Below are 22566 nucleotides of genomic sequence, written 5' to 3' on the forward strand. Positions count from 1 at the left end.
ACTGCAAAGCTGATATTAGACCTAGTAGCAACAAGGTAGATGAGGCTGCCTACTAGTTGCCTATATGTAGTATCATCAACGGAAGGAGAATCAAACTTTGCTAATAACTTGAGACCTTTCTCCATCGGTGTAAATGCAGGTTTGCAATCCTACATTCAGAATTTGTCTAACAGGGCCCTGGCATATTTGGACTGAGAGATGAATATACCAAAAGACTATTGCCAAACTTCAACACCTAGGCAATAATGCATCAGCCCAAGGTCAATCATATCAAAAGACTGGCATAAATTATGTTTGATTCCAAAGATGCCGAACTGCCAGTGATGATCAAATCATCCACATTGATAACCAGAAGGATGATGTCACTATCAGTGGTCTTGATGTACAGATTTGAGTCTGAAGAACTCCTCTTGAAGCCTTGATCACTGAGGTACTTATCAATCTTGATGTACCATGCCCGAGGGGCCTCTTCAAGCCATAGAGAGTTTTTATAATCTAAGAACCTGAGGGTCTTTACCAGCAACCTTGAAACTAGAAGGCTACGTCATGTAGACCTCTTCGTGAAGATCACCATTCAGGAAAGCACTCTTGATGTCCATCTAATGGACATTCCAGCCAAACTATGGTGCCATGGCTAGGACTAATTTGATGGTGCTCATCTTTGCAGTAGGAGCAAAGGTCTCATAATCAATGCTCTAACACTGAGAATAGCCCTTCGCCACTAAACAAGCTTTGTACTTATCCAAAGTACCATCCAATTAGTATTTGATTTTGTAGACCCATTTGCAGCCAATGGGTTTCTTCCCTGATGGAAGATCAGAAAGGACCCAAGTGTTGTTCTTCAGCAGGCTCTGGTGTTCAAATGTCATGGCCTGTTCCCACTCTAGAATTCCTTTAGCCTCGGAATATGTTTGAGGTTCAAATACACTGTGAATTTTGGCCATGAAAGCAAAGTTAACAGTATTTGTAGTTTTGCTCTTTTTCCAAGCAGTTCTCCCATCAATGAGCTCATCATCACAAAGATCAACAAGTGTCTTAGCCCACCACTTAGGCCAGATAGAAGAATGACCAACATTAGTACTAGGAGATGCCTGATCAACAGGATCCTCATCAGAAGCATCTACAAAGCGAGGTGATCCTGCAGTAGTTGGAGGTGTCTATATAGGTATCACTGGAATAACTGGAGCTAATGGAGCTAATGGAGCTAATGGAGCCCTCCCATCAGGTGGACCTAAGGGAAGCAAAACTCCCAAATCATGAGCCATCATAGGCTGGTCTGCTAGATCAAGAATAGGAGAAACAGGCATGAATGGTCCTCGCTGCTCATCAAAGACTACATCATGACTATAGATGAGACGAGATGTCTCAACATCGATCAAGCAGTAGGCTTTGTAAAGACTGCTATCTCTAGCAAGCATGAGTTTCTAACTCTTAGCATCCAACTTGGTGCGTGACACATCAGGGATCCAAACAAAAGCACGGGAGCCAAAAACCTTCAAGTGACTGATTCTAGGCTTGCGACCTGACCAGGCCTCTTCCAGAGTTTTACCTTTGACCGCCATTGTGGGTGACCAATTCAACAAATAAACTGCACTGTTAACTGCTTCTGCCCAAAACTGCTTCAAAACATGTTTGTGTTCGAGCATGGAACGAGCCATCCCAGTGATTGTCCTGTTCCGACGTTCAACTACACTATTCTGTTGTGGCGTGTGGGGTGTGGTTAACTGGTGTTTGATGCCATGTGTATCCAAGAAGCTGGAGAAAGCATTAGAACAAAATGCCCCCCATTGTCTGATCTAAGAGTAATAATAGATTTCCCAGACTCTTTTTCAACTAAGAGTTTAAACTTCTGAAATACGGGAAATGCATCTGATTTCTTTTTAAGGAAATACACCCACATTTTTCTCTTGAAATCATCAACAAACAACAGAAAACACCTGGACCCAAGAACAAAAGGAGTGGCCATAGGGCTGCAGATATCAACATGAACAAGCTGAAGTACTTGAAAAGCTCGCCAAGAATCACCACTCGTGAGAGGTGTGCGATGTTGCTTCCCAACCTGGCATGCATCACAAACTCCAAGGAGTTGAGTCTGAATCGCTGGCAATCCAAGAACAAGCTCATCCCAAGCAAGCTGTGAGAGATAATGCACATTCAATTCAAGTGCCGATACTATTGATGCCAAAGTGTGCTGACCAAAGATCGCCGAGCAGCCATAGCTAAGTCTTGAGAATCACCAAAATCAGAAAGTCTGAAAAGACCATGATCCTCAAGACCCACTGTAACAATAGACTTAGTTGCCTAATTAATGATAGTGCACTGATGTGAACTGAAGGAGACTGCCAAGTGTGGAGAATGTCGCAACAGCTAACTAACTGAGAGTAGATTTAGTTCCATCCCTGGAACATAGTACACATCAAGGAATATGAGATTCCTCCCAACAAACTAAATCTGAATGTTGTCTTTACCGACAACCGTGTACTCTTCTCCACCACCAAAAATAACAGAATCTGAATAAGGTCGGTAGTCAGTAAACCAGTCTCTGCGGTGAGTGAAATGAAGAGAGGCACCTAAATTAATGTACCAAGTAGATGACTTCACATGATATGCAGGTCTTTTAGCCATGAAGGCATAAAAGGCAAATTCTGCCTGCTCAGTATACTCTACACTGTTCGCTTTGGGCCACGAACCTGATTGCTTAAATTGGGCAGCCAAGCGTTTCCGACATTCAACCTTCATGTGACCAAACTTGTGGCAGTAGTTGCATTGAATGTTCTTCTTTCTGGAACCATCTAATGCTGGAGCAGAAGACTTCTGCTGAGATGGTTGTTGAAACTTGCCCTTATCCTTCTGAAAGGATTTCACAACAAAGGCTTGCTTTGTGGAGGTGGAACTAGAGCTGCTATCGAACTGTTGTTTCCACCGATCTTGCTGAAGCAACAATGTGTAGAGATCAGTGAACTTCAAATCAACACCAGTAGATGTGATGTTGAGAGTCTCGATAAAATGCTCATAGGATTTTTGGTAAACTCCGAAGAGTGATAACCACAATATCCTCTTCGTCCATCTTGCGACTGATGGCAAGTAACTAATCACGGATTTCCTGAATCCGATTCAGGTGTGCCCAGAGCGAGGTGCGCTCATCCATGACAATAGAAAACAGAGTGCTTTTCAAAAAGAAGGTTTTGCTTTTGTCAGAAGTCTCACGAAGACCTTTGGGATGTGTCCAGATCTCGGCAGTTGTCTTGCCGGATGGAATTTGAGAAAGTTGATCATCAGCCATGGATAATTTGAGAAGCATCACTGTCTCTCGATTATTCAGATCTCATGTATCTTGATCAGGACCCGAAGAAGTCAAACGCTTTGTAACACCCATAACAAATTGATCGGTATTCCGATATTCAAAAATTGCGATGATGCGCTGCTTCCAGGTTCCATAATTGTGACCATTGAATTTGGAGTTATGCTCGAGCAAAATATTTGTCAAAGATGCCATGGCATTTTTCAATGAAAAATTATGAAAATCTATGAAGGCATGTTCTTCGAGGCAAAAATACGGAAGACTCAAAAGAATTGAAGAGTGACCCAGAAGAGAGCTTGAAAAACCTAGAAGGAATATGTTGTCGTTTTTTGGATCCGCTGGCTCAAAAATCAAGGCACCTAGAAAAACGTACAACCCAATTGAGCTCTCAAAAAACCCACCAAGAATCTGCAAAAAAAAAATTCCAGACCCAAAAGGCAAGGTTTTGGGAAAAACCCTAGCCGTCAGCTTTGAAGATTGATTTTGCAAAAAAAATGGTGGTTTTACAATCGACCAGTGCTAGAAGGAGGTCACGGCAGGATGGCGAAAGGAAAAACGTAGAGAAACTCAGAACATCAATGCCTAGAGGTCATGTGAACGGGCAAAAAACGACCATAAACCAACGGACATCGGACCTCCAATAAAAACGCAAAGTTGTAGTAAAAAACGCAGTGTTTGCTACGGATTTTCAAGATGTGGATGAACGCCTTAAACCAAATCACACGGGATTCCCAGCAATGACATATACGATTTGAAAAAAAACACTAAGGTAAAATCGCGATTTGCAGACGAATCCGGCCACAAAACAAGTGGAAACTAGTCACAGATCTGGCGGCCCAAAAAATTGTGAGTTGCAGGCAATTCAACCACAATTTCCACACGATTTACAAACCCTAGTTCGGGAATTTCTCCAGGCAAAAAACCCTAGGCGGGTTTTTTTTGGAGAAATTAGCTGAAAAAATTTTGAAAAAAATTAAACAAATAATTTCAAGAAGAAATTATAATTTTTTTCCAAAAAAATTTAAGTATTTAGCTCTAATACCATACTACGAGGTAATTGGTAAATACTTGCTTGATATTAACAAAGATCGAAATGTCAATTTATACAAAAGAATGAGACAATGTTTCCTTAAGCAACAATCGTAAAGAATAGAAACATTCTATTCTAGAGAAAGCAAAAAACGAAAGCAAACTTAAAGCTTAATAGATATTTACAAGAGATAACCATTAACTAATAATAGACGACTTTATCTATTATTGTAATAGACTTCCCTTCTCAATTCCCACCAGCGTATTCTTTTATAACTGTATTTATTCCTCCTTTATATCTGCATATATTCTCCATGTAATTTTGCTCTATCTTCTCACAATTATTCCTTTCAACCTTTCTTTGATGATCTTCCCTTTTAGCTTCTCCTTTGCAGATTTGCAAATATGAAATGAAACCTTCTCCTCCCTTTTATAACCTCCGTTGAGGCAATTGCAACTCTTCAATACATGTCCCTCAACCTTATTAGAATATTATAATGTTTCTTTAATGGTCATCTTAGTTAGTCTTTAATTTATTAGGTAGTTTCTATTTTCGTCTTTAGTTCACAATTGTTTCTTTTAGAAACATCGTCTTGGTAAATCTATACAAGGAGCTTTGATCTCCTTTGTTTAATACAACTATGGCAGCATCAATTTATCATAGCATGGTTTCAGAGCAGGTCATTGGGATTCAATAAAGTTTGGCAGATTTTTTAAGGAAAATTCGAGCCTCTTTTGATCTGGGATTTTTTTTCTAGAAATTTGTTTTTTGATTTTTAGAAATAAAAATCGTTAAGAGGTATTTTATGAAACTTTTGTGGTTCGTCTTCGAGGATTTGTACTGGAAATGACAAGTCTGGTTAAGGGTTTTGATCCCTCTATTTCGTTGTTGCAGAAAAAGTCTCTGATTTTTTGGGGTTGCATGTACTTGCATGTTTGTTGTGTGTACTTGCATGTGTTGGTTTACCATGCAAAGTCTCGTGTTTTGCCACCCTTAAAAAGTTCTTTTGGGTTTTCATAATTTTTTAACTTAAAAATTTTCTTACAAGTTTCTATAATTTTTCCCTTAAAATTTTCTAATTCTATAATTCGCAAAGTTGCATGGGATTCTTTTGTGGGTTTATTATTTTTTACTCAAAAATTATCTGGTGGGTTTTACCATTTTTCCTCAAAAACGAAGCTTTAAATTCTCTTATATGTGTCTCGGATTCGGCTTGGTTTTGATTGATTTTTCACCTCAAAAATCATGTTGGTTTTGATCGATTTTTCACCTCAAAAATCATGTTTGGTTTTTTTGATTTTTCTCCTAAAAATCATGGCTTTCTGCAATATGTTTAAGACCATCGTGCTCATTTGCAAAGTTTGGAAGGTTTGTCAATTTTTCCTCAACATTGTGCTAGTTGTTTCCAGCGTTTGTCTCTATCTCTAAGGAAGAGCAGCTTCATTATCCAACATCAGGTTGAATGTTTTTGTGATGACTTCTATTCAAATGTTTTGTTGATTCGAGGAGGATTAGTGATAGACTTATCTCAGTGGAAGAGTCAAAGACTCTTGTCTCTTTTTGCAAAGCATTATGAAGAAGGGGGCACCATTCTCTGTTATTTTTTGAATAGATTTTGGCTTCTGGGTCATTAACATTTTGTAGATCTAGGGAGGGTCTCAGCAGAAGCAAAAAGTTTTGAAGAATTTATGACCAAAAGACAATAGTTACACTATGATCATTAAGGGAGGGTATTAGAATATTATAATGTTTCTTCAATGATCATCTTAATTAGTCTTTAGTTTACTAGGTAGTTTCTTTTTTTGTCTTTTGTTCACGAGTGTTTCTTTTAGAAACATAGTCTTTGTAAATCTATACAAGGAGATTTCATCTTCTTTGTTTAATACAACTACAACATTGATTTATCATTATAGACCTTTCATTAAACTTAACGAGGTTGCAATTATGTTTTCTCTTGCTTTTTTTGTTTTTATATTTTTATTCTCTTAATTATTAATTATAATTATTAAATCCTATTTCGAAAAAAGGGGACATTACAGAAGTCATGAGTATATGTGAGACTTTAGTCAATGATAACTTTGTTTTCGTTACTAGGGAGTAATCTAGTGGTTTTAGGTTAAATGGATTACTCAAATGTACTTGTAACACAATTCTTCTCGGTTGTAATTATGTTTTCTCTTTCATTTTATTTTTATTTATTTTTTATTCTCTTAAATATTAATTATTATTATTAAATCCTATTTCCAAAAAAGAGGACATTACAGAAGTCATGAGTATATGTGAGACCATAGTCAATGACAACTTTGTTTTTGTTACTAGGGAGTAATCTAACAGTTTTAGGTTATATGGATTACTCAAATGTACTTGTAACACAATTCAGCTCTCAATTCATAGTGGCATTTCAAGTGTATGTACCTGTAACACATTACTATTTTTTGTGTCTTCATTCTAAATAGTTTGTGCTAGTCTATCAGCTTTTTGTTTTATTTATGTTTTATTTTTTATTTATTGTTCTTTTTATATGTTAATTGTGAACTAGTGGTCCACACTTTTGTATTTATAAATAAAGATGTATTAACAACAATCTGAGCATCAACCCTTGCTTGAACAAGTGTGCTTTGAAATTTACAAAATTCAGCTTCAGACAAAAACCATCGTTGTTGAAATCCCTAAGTATTGTTTCTATACATAAAACACTTCAACCATGTTTGTGACTAACTTGCTGCACAACAACTGACAACTATTGTGCATTAAAAATCAGCAGAATACACAGCATTGAGAACTATTGTGCAAAATTTGATCATTTGTTAACAACTACTAAGAACTGTTGCACAGAAACTAGAGTCGTAACACAACAACATAGTTAAATAATTGCACTATTCGATATTAAACAATTGAAGAAAGACTCCTTGAATAAGAGAATTCAAAAGGTCTTTCCATAATGGAAATGATTAACAACTAGGAATGCAAACTAAACTAAACGAAACAAATGAAGTTTCTAAGAGCTATTCTAAAGACATAATTGACCATTATAATAAATATTGCAATTTTATTTTAACACCCTCTCTTAATGATGAATCTGCTAACTATATGAAGTTTTTCCCAAAATTTCACAATTTTTGTCTAGACCTAGGACTTTGTAAGAATGTCTATAGTCTAATCCTTAGTTGGAATAAACTGCAAAATTACTGATCCATATTCTAAAGTTTTTCATATGAAATGACAATCAAGCTCCACATGTGTTTTGTACACTCATATAAAACTACATTTTTGGCAAGCTTTAGCACCCCTTGGTTGTCAGAAAACAAGGATGGAGGCCCTGAAGGCCCTGCATGAGACATTTACATGTCAAAAGACGTCCTTCAAATCCAGACTGCCTCACATGCTGCTTTGACAGTTTCCCAAAAGTATACTTCTGTCAAGCAGGGAGCTACCAACTGATGCACCCAAACCAAGACTGAAAAACATATCCAGGAGTAGACTTCCTGTCATCAACAAAACCTACCTAATCTGAATCTGTGAACCCAACCAACCTAGATCTTTGTTACTGCTATATAGAATGTCAAAGCCGGGTGTCCTTTTCACATATCGCAAATCCTGCTTCATTGCAACCCAATGTTCTGCCTTTGGGGCTGCCATAAAACAAGAAATGTAACTTACAGCGTAACTCATATCAGGTCCAGAGGATGGAAGGTAGATAAGACTGCCTACTGTTCCCTAAAAGCTGACTCATTGATCACCTTCGAGTCTAATGTGGCTTGAAGCTTCAGCCCTTAATACATAGGTCTAGATGAGATTTTGCAATCTGTTACTGAACTTTTCTAGCAAACGCCTGGCAAGTTAGGACTGAGAAATAAAAATAACACCAGCTGTATACCAGCCCTTGATACCAAGGCAATAATGAAGAAGGCCTGAGTCTATCACATCAAAAGCCTAACACAAATTTCATTTGATTTGTGCAAGCCAATGTGGCCCACTGCCTGCAATGATAACAACATCCACATAAGAAGAATTGTATCATTACATATAGTTTTGACATATAAATTTTTAACTGAATGACTTCACTAAAACCCCTGCTCATTGATGTTTGGCCAAAGGACAAATTCATTACATTAAGAGTATTTTTTTCTGAAGATGCAGATGAGGAGACATTGAGTGTTGTGGATTCAAATCTAAAGTTGCTTAAGGACAAGCAACATCCAAAGCAGCCAGATTGTAAACGATCCTGGTTAGAATGGGTCAGCTTCCTCATTTGCTATAGTGTTTTTAACTTTTTATTAGTAAATAAATAAAGTTTCAAATAAATCAAATTCATAATAATGAAATTATCAATAATTTATTTCCTGGACCAACTTGCCATGTAGGGAAATATACTATATTATTAAAATTGAGTCAGCTCCTTTAGGCTGACCTTGAGGCTTGTATTAGTTTTGGCGTGGTTTACAAAGAACATTATAAATGTGTGAATGCTGGTTGTAGAGAACCATCGAAGAATTGAAGAACTGCCTTTTGGCACAATAGTTCACTGGGACAATAATCTTAGGAACAGTTCATCAGGTGGGACAAGACACATCCAAAACAGCCGGATTGTAAATGATCCTGGTTAGAATGGGTCAGCTTCCTCATTTGCTGTAGTGTTTTTAACTTTTTATTAGTAAATAAATAAAGTTTCAAATAAATCAAAATCATAATAACGAAATTATTAATAATTTATTTCCTGGACCAACTTGCTATGTAGGGAAATATATTATATTATTAAAATTGAGTCAGCTCCTTTAGACTGACCTTGTATTAGTTTTGGGATGGTTTACAAAGAACATTATAAATGTGTGAATGTTGATTGTAGAGAAGCATCGAAGAATTGAAGAACCGCCTCTTGGCACGATAGTTCACTGGGACAATAATCTCAGGAACAGTTCATCAGGTGGGACAAGACCCTCACCTGCACTCAACCATTGTACATCACCTATCTGCCATCTTAGCCAACAATAGTGGGGTTGAATGTGACTTGTCAAGGCAGATTATACTGCTGTCTGTGTCTTGTGTGTTAAGCTTGTAGGCAAGCCTAATGCAGCCTCCATACATTTGCTTGCACCTCTAATCGCAAGCAAAAAAGTACTATTGACTCCCTCTGCCAGTCAGCGGTAACAGGTAATAGAGAGGTTACAAGATCAGTTAAGTGTAAATTCTCTGCTTATGATATTTATATATGTATATTGACTGTTTGAAAGGACTGACTATTGAAGAATGTAATGGAACTGATTGTTGAATGAAGGAAGACCAATATTTCCTGGGTTTTTATTTTATTTGCCACTTCATTCTGAAGTGCTTATTCAATTTCTAGAAGTAACAAGCAATAATTCTAGTTTCTGGGTAACTGTGGAAGTGACTTCTGTAATGATTATTTTCTGATCTGAGAAATTAACTCTGCGATCCAAGCATTTATCTTATTGTGGTTCAATAATACTGTCAATTGATTTATTGAAAAGATCTGCAAGAGTTTTCTAGTTGGTATCTTTCAACTGCTCAGAATAACCTTATGTCCCACTACAAGCTTACACCAATAGCTCTAGCATTTGTCTTATTTTTATCACTCTGGAGGTTTATGAAAGAGTAAAAATGCATATGAGACGTGGAAGAATCAAAGTCAGAAACAGGCCAGAGTGTATCTTTTTAATCTAATATGGTGCAAAACATGATACTAAACAAAACATTGCAGAACAGCAAGAAGAATGGCTCACAGAACTACATAAAATATACAGTAAATATAAAACTTAGCCTACTGCCTAAGCCAAATGCCTAGTAAGTTCATGCATTCCCACATGTGTTTCTCCTGAAACATTCATCATTCAACAAGAAAAATTGACTCTTCTATATTGTCTATTACTCTTCACTTGTCATCACAATCCACACCTCTCCTTTGCATAAAAGAAAAACAGTGTTGTTCGCATGGACTTATTCCCTTCTCCAATGTCTAATATGCACTCAAACCTGGGTTTGAACTTCGAAACCTCTCCAACACCTAGCATAATTTTGAAATAAATAACAATCTCTAATGTCAACCTCTAAATACCAGGCTCTAGAATTCACAGTCCTATCACTTTCCAAATGAGTATGCTTCCTTTCACCCACCCCTCTCACACATTAAGGTGGACTCTCAAATAAACACAAGTGGTCAAGGGAGCAAACAACGTTCAGAATTTAATTTAGCACAACACTTCTGCATGATATCAATTTTGAGCAATTACCTACAAGTAGGTGTTCATTAAAAAGGTTTTTAATAATGGAAGAAGCAAGGGAAATAAAAAGCTATGTTACCCCAGATTTCCAGAACAGAAGACGGGGAAACAGGTTTCCAGGATCAATTTTTTTCCCCAGAGCAGGGGCTACACAGGACGGTAGTGGGGATGAAAGTATAAAATATTAAAAACAATTATGAGAATTTTAAAATATTTGAGAGTATAAATATTCATATGAAAACATGGATAAAGCTGCTTATATACAATATAGAACTTTAACATATAACATTTTTGTTTAATAATTTTAAAAGAGAATTCACATAATATCGGAAGTCAAACAAATTATCATAACTCAAACATCATTTAAATTAATTTTATGGGACAATGAGGGAACGGGTTTCTGAGACGTCCTTGTTTCTAGGACAGGTAAAATTATGCCAGAAACATGTCCTTGAGTAACAATGATAAAAACCCATATTGTCCTCAGGTAACATTGATAAAAACCCACTTCAATGCCAATCTGATGAGCCCCAAAGAACCTTTTTATTCTAAACCAGCACCCAAAATATAATGTCATTCCCCTTAATGAACAACCAGTTATTCCAACTGATTGTTTTCAGTTCTAGACCATAGACTTTTCGCTAGCCACCAAACCGAATTAAATTCTCCTCTCCTGTATTTTTCTACTTTTTCAACTCCTTTCCAAAATGCAACGAGGTGTACAGAGATTTTTCTACAGTGATTCCACTATGGGCTACTATATTGATGACCATGCTAAAAGATATATTGATTTATTAACAAGAAGTTCAACTTTGACTAAGTTTTCACGTTATTTTCATGTAATAGGTTTTGATGTTTGTAGTTACAGGAGATATCCTGATTACCTCCATGGTGCTCTCTCATATACTTGCATTTGGAAATATGAAAAGACATGTGTTTGAGGGTTGAGCATATGAAGAGACATGCATATGGAAATATGAAGAGACTTTCAGTTATAATATGAAGAGTCTCTCAATTCAAGATATATATAATTGCTTTGGGTGATGAGTAGTGTATTCAAATAGGAGCATTTGACTCAGACCTATATTTTTATTTAATAAAAGAGATTTTTTTGGTGTGGCAGGGTTTTTCGCCTCGAGTTGGAGGGTTTTCCCAAAATAAATTATTGTCTTTCTCTGCCTTAGTGTTTGTTATTTTGTTTATGGCTGTCTGTCTTTATTTCTGGGCAAAACATTAGCATGGTATTAGAGAGGGTTGAGCTGCATGGTTAACTGGTTAAGCTAGCTGGTTGTCTGGTTAAGCTGGCTGCTTTTATTCTTTAGCTACTTTCTTGTGATAAGTTAGATGGAGTTGCCATGTCATCATTTGATTTTCCAAAATGTTGACTCTCCAAGACAAGCTAATACAATGAGGCATGATTTATTTGTCTATGGGCTGCAGCTGTCTTTGGCAGTATGGTGGCTAAATTGAAAAAGCATCCCCTATTGATGTTTTGTGTTTATGGCAAATGTCAGCAATAAAAGCTTGGCAGTTCTTTTTATTCATTTATTCTTTCATCCATGTTTTAGTCTGATGTCAGATTTTGTAACGTTATAATGTAGCTGGGCAGGGGAGAATATTTATGGAAAAATACTGCTGTGTGTTTAGTGAAGCATGCTGGTAATGAAGCAATCGCTCTTAAATATGAGTTATGGGTATTGGAATTATTGCATCCTCCTAAGCATGAGGAGTATTATGCTTATTGTGTGGCTTTTAGAACAAAGTGTAATGTGTAACAGCAAGAGGATCTGTCATTGACTCTTGATGTTGCCTTGAGTTGTGTATTGAGTTTTAAACAAGTGCATGTGGGAGTGTTGCGAGTGCCACGGTGCTGAGGGAGACAATGCTCAATGTTTTCTTGGTAAAAGCCGGAATTGTCAAGTAAGACTCTTTGCTCTCTAATCCTCAAGAGGACTGGCCCAACTCTTTGACTACAGTAAGGAGATACGTATTTTTAATTATACCTTTGAATGTTGATTATGAATTTTATGTAATTAATTCATGCAATAACATAGGGGAGAGTGAATCATGTACACTTCTAGCATTATTCTATATATTTCTCTTTGGGGCATAGGTTGAGCCTATTACTGATCTCTCTAAATACTTCCAGTACGGATTGAGAAGCATAAGGATGATGAGAGATTACATTCAGAGAGAATTAGATTGTGAGAATTGAAGACATGAGTTAAAAGTTTCAGGATCAGCAAGCTTGTGAAGCAGTGCAACTGCAAAAGCTACTTGTTTGGTCAAACATTCGAGTTGATTAATTTACTGTGATAATCAAGCTGTGAGTATGTTGTCCCTGTTGAGAGGGAGTCTCAGCATTCAATGATTTTTTACATGCTTTAATGAGTTCTTCTCTAGTGAAGTAGAAGTTCGATGTGCAATCCCTTGGTAATGAATTATTCCTTGAGGGAGAAATTTGAGGTGCAATCCCTTGTTAATGAGTTCTTCTCTATGAGGGAGAAGTTTGAGGTGCAATCCCTTGTTAATGATTTATTCTCTGTGAGGGAGAAGTTCGAGGTGCAATCCCTTGTTAATGAGTTATTTCCTGTGAGGGAGAGTTTCAAGGTGCAATCATTAATGCATTCTTCTCTGCGAGAGAAGTTAGAGGTGAAAGATCAAGATTTCACCCTCTAGGAGTAGCCCTGGTGGATCCACCCTCTAAGAGTAGCCATGGTGGAAGGCATGTATGAGACTCGGTGACTTTATTTTATTTTCCTTCACCTTTTTCGAGGTGCAATCCCTTGTTAATGAGTTCTTTCCTGTGAAGGAGAAGTTCTAGGTGCAATCATTAATGCATTCTTCTCTGCAAGAGAAGTTTGAGGTGGAAGCTCAAGATTTCACCCTCCAGGAGTAGCTACAGTGGATCCGCCCTCTAGGAGTAGCTGTGGTGGAAGGCATGTATGAGACTCCATAACTTGGTTTTATTTTCCTTCACCCTCTTGGAGTAGCCATGGAGAATGTCATGTTGAGATGACTATATCATATTGAGAAAATCTGTGATAAAGTTTTGTTGTTGACAAACATGGGTTAGCTGTTGTGTTTATCGCGATGACATTAAATCTGCAAGCGATATCTCTTTTGCTAAGAGGGAGTGTTAATGTTTGCGGCTGCAGGAGATATCCTGATTGTCAGCATGGTGCTCTTTCATATACTCGCATTTGGAAATATGAAGACATGTGCTTGAGTGTATGAAGATACATGTGTTTGGAAATATGAAGAGTCACGCATTTGGAAAATGAAGTGACTTTCGGTTATCATATGAAGAGTCTCTCAATTCAAGATATATCATTGCTTTGTGTGATGACTTGTGTGTTCAAATGGAAGCATTGTACTTTGATCTCTATTTTTATTTAATGAAAGAGAGATTTTTTGGTGGATGGATTTTTCCCCCCAAGTTGGAGGGTTTTCCTAGGATAAATTGTTGTGTCTTTGTGTCAGTGTTCTTTATTTTGCTTATAGTTGTTTATCTTTAGTTCCCGGCAAAACATTAACAATAGGCATGGGCACTTTCTTTCTTACTTTCTTTTTTCCAACTGACTCTTTTCTGTTCAAGAACATAGACTTCTGCTAACCACCGGATCAAATCAAATCCTCCTACCTTTTTTTTTTTGACTTTTCAAACTCCTTTCCAAAATCCAATAAGATGTACTGATATTTTTCTACACCGATTCCACTATGGGCTACTATATCGACCACCATGCTAACAGATATATTGATTTATTAACAAGACATTAAATTTTGACTTCGAGTTATTTTTATGTAATAGGCATCGGCACCTAACATAGGGTAGGGTCCTTCTAAACTTGTACATAAAGGTTTGTGTTTACATTGCATACTGTATTTAACAAGTTTTACCAAGCAGTTAACTTTCGTTCTTATGTCTCAAACTTTTTCTTATACTAAAAATACACAGGCACTCTTTAACCTTTGACTAAAATTTTAATTTTTCGATAATAATAAAAATCAAAGTCAATTCTCTTGCCCATTGAACATGCCACCTACCCCTAGTGCCATGTCATCTTATCGAGTCAACCAATCCACTGAAAGGATAGAATTTTGTTATCACACAAACATGACATGTAAATGATCATTTAAATTCATTTCTGAAATACATTTTACCCCAAAAGTGTTATTCCTTTTTGGATCGTCTTATGACATGTTTGACAACTTGACTCATTAACCCTCCTTGGAAACATGAAGCCCCAGAACCTTAAATTGTCATGGTATTGCTACCATGACATGCCCACGCACAAGATGGATTCACACTAGCTCGCTATATTATGACAGAAATAAAAACTTGATTATTCGCATGATACTACAAATGCATTAGCTTATCGCACATCAATAGAAAACCCAAAATCCATCTTATAACTTTCTATTCCCAATTGAATGCCCAAGGTCCAAACAAGTCGACAACCATGTCTACCCTGATAAACTATGAGTTGCCAGATAGTTGCAATTTTGATCAGTTAGAATGTTTATGCCTTTTATCTGCTAGGTTTATCCAATCTTTCTAGCAAGGAGCCTTAGTAGGCTGCATGAGAATCAGATTGTCTTGTCGGATTTGCTAAGTTACTATTAATGTCTTTTCATTCCCAGTCAAAATAGAATTGTTGACAAAACAAAGAAAGGAAGAAACCTAAGCCACTAAGGACCAAAAATCATCGGATACTATAATTTGTAACACAAGACTAAATCAATTATGATGCATTGAATGGCAAGATTAACATTCACTCTTACAGAGATTTGTAATTTTTTTGATATTTGACTATGGCATTCAATACAAATTTAGTGAAGCATTGATGTTCATTTTCACTACATCCTATTTTGGAATGTTTATATATTATAAACCTTGAGCATTCACTCTCTCCTATTGAAGGCAATAGAAATTCATTTAGTTGATATATATTATTGAAGAATAGTAAGATAGGAAAAGGACTTTGAAGTACAAAAGTCTTAGAAACCAACCATTTCAGAGACAGAGAACCCCTTGCTCCACTTGATCAGATTACCAGAGGCAATTGCTGTTTGATGCACTGGAAAAGAAAAGGTGAAGCCAAGCTCCCGTTGATGGCCAGGTTCTACACTGAAGTTCTTACCTTCCTTTGTGACAAACGCTGCTAGTTTTGAAGCAATGTAATCAAAAAGTTCCTGCAATAAAAGGCCAACTAGATCTAAATATAGATACTTTTAGAATTTCTAGAAATAACCAACATAGAGAAAGAGTACTGAAAAATTGGAACACAATTCAAATTTTTAGTAAAATACCAACCTTTTCTGTGCCAATCATCAAATTTGAAGGAATATTAACTTCTTCAAATTCTTGTTCAACAACCCGTCCTTCCCTACCACCCAGCTGTACACGCAACACACGGAAATTGGTTCCCCCAAGATCCAGAGCATAGAAAAGGCCTTTCTCATTCCTTCAAGCAAGAAAAGGGGAAAAAGATGAAAAACAATGTGTAAGGGCTCAAAACTGTTTAATCCCCAGATAATAGGCAAAAACAATTTTGATCAATACAATGAACAAGTGAAATCTCAAGTTAAACACATTTGCACAATATTCAAATGGTATCCTAGCTTTATTTGAAAAGTCATGAAATAAGTTTGAACTGCAAAGAAATAGAAGAGGCATTTGGTTCATAGGTAAAGATAATTATCATCATTAAAAAGTGTAGAAGGTTCCAAGGTGGTGCACAAGAACAAATTGGAGAAAAGCTCAAATGGAGATACCAAATAATGAATGCCAATGCAAATAATAAAATGGTTTAAAACAAGTTAGTTGTTCGCAAATACTAAAGGTACTCTAAATTATCATATGCAAAACCTATCAGAGCTGAATGACATTTAGAACATATGAAACATAAAGAGGGGAGAATGGCCTTCTTACATCCTCAGTATACAACTAGAATCGCTCTAGAAATGATTTTGCTTCAAACTTAATGGAAACGATGTAGTAATTTGATGTTCACAGTGCTAGTCTGAAGAAAGTGGGTCAAGAATTCGTATCATCAAAAGGAAGTTGATGTTATTAATATTTAAATATTTTTTCATCTTTTCCTAAATTTCAAAATTGGATTTTTACCAATTTTCTCTAAAGTGATGCCGCCTGCCAAAAACAACTAAGCTTGATAAAACCATGCCAATTTTGGGTAAGACATCGGGACTATGTAGGTGGTTGGAATAGCTTTGACAATGACGTGTGAAAAGAAAGTTAAGAGGTTATAAAAATTCTGAAGCATCCTCATAACCTAAATAAAGATGAAAGATTAGACAAGTGACCAATTATTCTAAAACTGAGTAAGCCTAACGATCTGGTGGTAGGCAGAAAGATTTGATGCTTGATACTTCTATAAAAGCACCAAAGAGGAGTTTTTGCCTTAATTATTACTTTTGAATTGTAACGCTTCTACCCATTGCTGTAAAAATAGAGTTGTCCATGTAGAGAGCTCCGATCTGTAATTAGATCATTCATCCTTCTAATGGGCTAAAAATGGTCATCTAAAAAATTGATTGTAAATATTTTGTATGCTGTTTGTTCCCAGAAAAATGTTAATGATATTCGTATTATGTAAAGACTACATAGGAATTGTCTAGTTGATTTTCATTTATTAACAGTTATAATCAACACAAAAAATTTGAAATCATCGTAGAGTTGACACTGTGCATAATTACACAAAAGTTATATAAAAATTTAAAAATGAGCAAAGCTCCATGCAAAATCAAAAAATTCCAAGAAATAAGCATTTCTTAGCAAACAATATCATGAACCTGGGAAAATTGTGAACATGGAGGACTAGTGAATTTAAAAGGAATAAATTTATCTCACATGAAGCATAACAAAAGGGATTTTGAGAGATCTTCAAGAGAAATTATTCATGAGTTCTCTCTAACGATGGACCGGTGCAAGCTAGTTTGATCAAACCTTTCATTTTAGCTACTGGAAGGCACACGATATGGCAAGTTTGGTTATGATCAAGGTTGCATGGGTACTCGTACCCACACCCTTGGTACTCGTACCCACGTACCCAAGTACCGGGTACATGTATCCCACGTACCGGGTACTCGGTGGAGAGCATCATAGCTAAGGACCTTAATTAAGATTCTGATTTTTTTTTTAGTTTTTTATTTTTGTATTAGCTTGTTGTTTATCAAACTTAATTCAATACCAAACCAGTTTGAAACTTTGATACTCATTAACAATAAACTCTATCACTGTTCAAGTCATAAGTTTATCATTTGCAATATGTCATTGTGATATGATTTAGGATCTTCTTGTTCATGTTTAAAGTCTGCCTTCTTTGTTATGCATCTAAGCATTTATCATGTATTATTATTTCAAACATATAGAAAATCTGAAACTGATGACAATACATTACATTTGCAAACTTTATCACTGTTCTTGTTTCGAAAAACCATTGTCATGACTCATAATTTCAGATTTTTTATAAATATAAAAGTATAATTTTTAAATAAGTTTGACATACCCAAGTACCTCCGTCCCCTATTATGAAAAATACTTTAAACAATAAACATTCAGCAATAGCATGTGTGTGTGTGTGTATATATATATATATATATATATATTATAATTTGACTTATGGTTCATATTTTCAAATTTCTTGTTTTGAATGCTCAATGTCATGACTCATGACATATATTTTGATTTTTATATTTTCTATAAAATATTAATTATATAGAAAAAATTAGGCATACACACGTACCCCGTCCCCTATTTTGAAAAATATGCCTATCCGTACCCGTTCCCGTACCCACGTACCCGTGCAACCTTGGTTATGATTGTCTTATTCAAGCATATACAGTACTAACGTGACAAAGAAACGGATTATTTTATGAAAATTAATCTTAGTTCAAGGAGATCAGCATTTATTCAGAAAGATGCATAGGTGTGGCTATTTAAAGTACATTGCCCATAACAAAATCTAATTTATCCAATACCGCTTGAAAATTTACGATAGGCTGAAACTTCCTCATAATTTCATTCAGATTGAGTCGTTTAGTATAGGGCAGCAGATAAAGAGCAATTTCTGAATTCACTGGCAAATAAAATCATGATTTCCAAGACAACAGTCCATGAAACCACATGAAGCATTTGACAAATCCTTGTTCAAAATCAGTAATTGGCCCTTAATGGAAAATTGATGTACTTCAACTAATTAGGTAATAGCACTATTAGAATCCTTCCATAAAGGATTGACGTTCATTGCTTGAAATTAAAAAAACCTACGCTGATACAAATTGGATTTAGAAAAAGCATGAAAGCCATCAAAATTCACATACAAGGAGTTTCTCGTCACAAGGAGTTTCTTAAAGCTCCTCATTACAGAAAGAAATTTGGTAATGAAAATGACGATTATGTAGGCTGAAAGGAGGACAGAGCCTGGAAATGGTATCTCATTTTTTTCTGTTTTAAAAAATCATCTTCCTGTCTAAAAAGTACTTGAATCGTGCCTGCAAGAATTCGGCTTTTTTGGAGGGCGGCTGTCCGCTGACATTGCAGATGTAGAAGAAGATAACAGGTAATTAAAAGGGAGCATCCAGGCAAACAAATAGTCAATGATGCGCACCATGAAATGCTGACAAGAAATGAAAGGCAGAGGTAAAACTACATGTCGAATGAGTACATGTGCGATCATAGATTGTGCTTACACGCAAATGACATTTGTTAGAGATCCACAAAACAGAAAATACAAACTCTGTTAGAAAGAAGTGGAAAGGGTGATCTAAGGATATAAAAGAGGAATCAATCAAGTTACCCTGTTGGCAAGGAATCGACAAAGGTGATAATCATCTTGAGCAATTGGTTATCAGATGCAAGACCCGCTTCCATGTGCTCTACCAGCGCATCCGCCACCTCCCTCAGGCGAGGGATCGGAGTGGCGCAGGCCTCCTCGACCTCTTTCACTATTGCTTCCGCTTTTTCCCACTGCACTGCATCTTGTTTTTTCACCCTCGTCTTCTCCATCCTGATCTTCATCCTCAGACTCCCCTTTCTCCCCCATAAACATTGGTTTCTCTGCACACTTAAACTTACATTGTGAGGGCTAATTGGTTGCAAAAGCCTGCCACAGAGCGCCATTTCTAGGCCTGATCGGCAATCACCGATCTCTAATCCCCAATCCCTCACTGACCAAAGTACACAAATTTAGGAAAACGATCTGCCCTCGCAGGATTTATCCAGTCGCAAAGTCAAATGGTAGATATAAATATTTGAATGTCATCACAGTGTCTATTGACAGTTGTGAATGGTGTTTCTTGAACAGGGAAAGCAAACCTGACGACCCCACCTCACCGACTTCTTTATTCGATGAATTAGTTTTCCCTTCCCCGCTCGTGGAATTCACGATGAGGCATTATTTTTATCGCCCCTAATTTGGCCGTACTCGTAAAAAAGTGTGCTTCACGACCAGTTGACCGTGGATCACTCCTTCCTGAACAATTCTTAACATGATGTTGTGGGTAAATTAATGGTTTCTCGTGGTCATTAAAATTAGATCAATCTATTCATTCGTTCTAATCTATATAAGTTTTAAATAATAAATAATAAAGAGTAAAAAGAAATAGTGTATCAATAATTTAATAAAATTAAATCATGTATTTAAAATTAATTTCAATACTAAGTATTAAGTATATGATTTGTATAAATTGATAAATATAAAAGAATCTTATTACTATCAATCTATTCATTCGTTCTAATCTATATAAGTTTTAAATAATAAATAATAAAGAGTAAAAAAAAATAGTGTATCAATAATTTAATAAAATTAAATCATGTATTTAAAATTAATTTCAATACTAAGTATTAAGTATATGATTTGTATAAATTGATAAATATAAAAGAATCTTATTACTACCAATTCTTCTTGTCTTGGTTATTTTCTCCAAAGATAGTTGAATTGGCGATTTGCATGAGGAACATAAGGTTGTATTTCAAAGTATGGTTCAAAAGACCAAGGATGAGGTCAATTTATAGAATCCTGCACAAGGATTGAATAGCATGAATTGACCCTGAGTATAAGGGCTCATATTAGTTGAAAGTATTAGGAGGATGGGAGGAGGACAAGTGTTCTCGTGTAAATGGAGGGTTGAGAGGATTAATATATTGAAGAAAATTGATAGTGGAGATTCACCTAAGTGAAAGTGGATGGACAATATAGAAAGATGTGCTAAAGAGTACTTCTAACGGATGGGCAACTTCTTAACCCATGTAGAATAGTACAAAGTCAAGTCACATGTACAAAGGTTCAAAGGTCTTGTCTTTTGGGAGTGCCTGGTCTCCCAAAAACAACACACCCAATACAAATGTCCATCACATACATATTCATCATGATGTTGGATAATGTTGTGGTTTCACAATGCACATCTCGTTTTTGAACTCAAAAATGGGGACCCCCTCTTTCGGTGAGAGATCTCTTTTTCCAAAATTAGTCACCCAGTCAAGTGCCTTGGTGAATGAAGATCTCCCTCTACGTCTAGGTCAATCTAGGGCATTTGGTTGATCGATTCCAAGCAATGTTAAATGGTCAAAAAGGCATTTTTTTGGCTAAAAAAGAGTCAAACATGTGCATGTGTGCACCATGCACACCCGCATTGAGTGTGCAATGTGCACGCTCAACTTTGACCAAAAGATGTGTGCACCTCTAGAGGTGCACACTCAATGGTTCCCTTGCTTATAAATAGATACCTCCCCTCTTTTCATTCACTGGATCACCTTGAGACTTTAGAAAGCACACCCTTAAAGCCTCCACACCTTTGCACAACTGCACATTTGCACCTCAGCCTCCAAAACTTTTAAAAGGTAAAGGGAAAAGGCACACTTGCATGTGTACGCACCCTTGCAATGTGTGTATTATGTGCAAAAATCATTAAAAAGATGTCCCCTCGCACATCAAATGTGTGCATGTTGTGTAGGTGCACACTCAATGGTTCCCTCACTTATAAATAGATACTTCCCCTCTTTTCATTCACTTTATCACCTTGAGACTTCAAAGAGCACACCCTTGAAGCCTCTGCACCTTTGCACAACCGCACATTTGCACCTCAGCCTCCAAAACTTTTAAAAGGTAAAGGGAAAAGGCACACTTGCATGTGTGTGCACCCTTGCAATGTGTGTATTATGTGCAAAAGTCATTAAAAAGATGTCCCCTCGCACATCAAATGTGTGCATGTTGTGCATGTGCGCACTTGCACAAAATGCACAGTGCATTGTATGCATTAACCCAATACAAGTTGGATGACAAGGGTGTGCATTGTGCACCATGCGCAGGTGTGCTATGTGTGCAAGGTGCGTACTTGTAGGATTTTTTGTCAATTTCATTAGTTTTCTGCCAATTGGGTCATGTTTGTAAGGTTGTCTTAGGTTTTCCTCTTTAATGATACTAACTTTTATTTTTTTTGTAGATAAATGGCATCATCTTCATCTTCTATGACCATAAAGATTGCACCAAAACTAGTAGCTTTCATATATAACGGAGCACCAAAGTAGTCTAGATTCAGTGACAAACACTTAGAGATTTGAGATATTGAGTTATGACACATTGACTAGAATGTCTTCCTATTATTGTGCAACAAACCCAAGGAACAATCAATAATGGTTTATGCATTGATCAGAAGTGGGATAGTAAATGTAGCTTCACATCTAGTATCCATCTAGTCATCAGAGCTGATAATGACTCTAGCACACCACTAGGTGCCAGAAGAGAAAGTGGTTAAAAGTGTGATAGGAGAAATTGTCATAAACATAAAGTCATGAAACATTGAGAAGGTATTCCATCAACCAAGGGTACATCAATACTTGCAAATCACTTATGACATGGTAGGCAAGTGGTATAGAGAGAATGAGTTAGAATCAAAAGAGCTAGTACAAAAGAAGTACATCATTGATAGGTCACCATTGAATCAGAGAGGTAGGAAGGTCAACATGACTTGAG

General features: G+C 36.4%; 1 protein-coding gene across 1 annotated transcript in view; it reads right to left on the reverse strand.

Annotated features, from left to right (window-relative positions):
• The window catches only part of LOC149573004 (hexokinase-2-like), a 50677-nt gene extending 30562 nt beyond the window's left edge, over positions 1-20115 (reverse strand). The window contains exons 1-3 of the mRNA XM_089814145.1: positions 19393-20115; positions 15888-16038; positions 15584-15766 (exon numbers count right to left, since the gene is read on the reverse strand). Coding sequence (XP_089670271.1) covers positions 15584-15766; positions 15888-16038; positions 19393-19715 — 657 coding nt within the window. The 5' untranslated portion in view covers positions 19716-20115. The remainder of the gene's footprint in view (positions 1-15583; positions 15767-15887; positions 16039-19392) is intronic.
• Between the last annotated feature and the right edge of the window lie 2451 nt (positions 20116-22566).

Source organism: Cupressus sempervirens, chromosome 2, assembly GCF_028749045.1.
Source record: "Cupressus sempervirens isolate cs-2001-9-10 chromosome 2, ASM2874904v1, whole genome shotgun sequence".
Classification (NCBI taxonomy): Eukaryota; Viridiplantae; Streptophyta; class Pinopsida; order Cupressales; family Cupressaceae; genus Cupressus; species Cupressus sempervirens.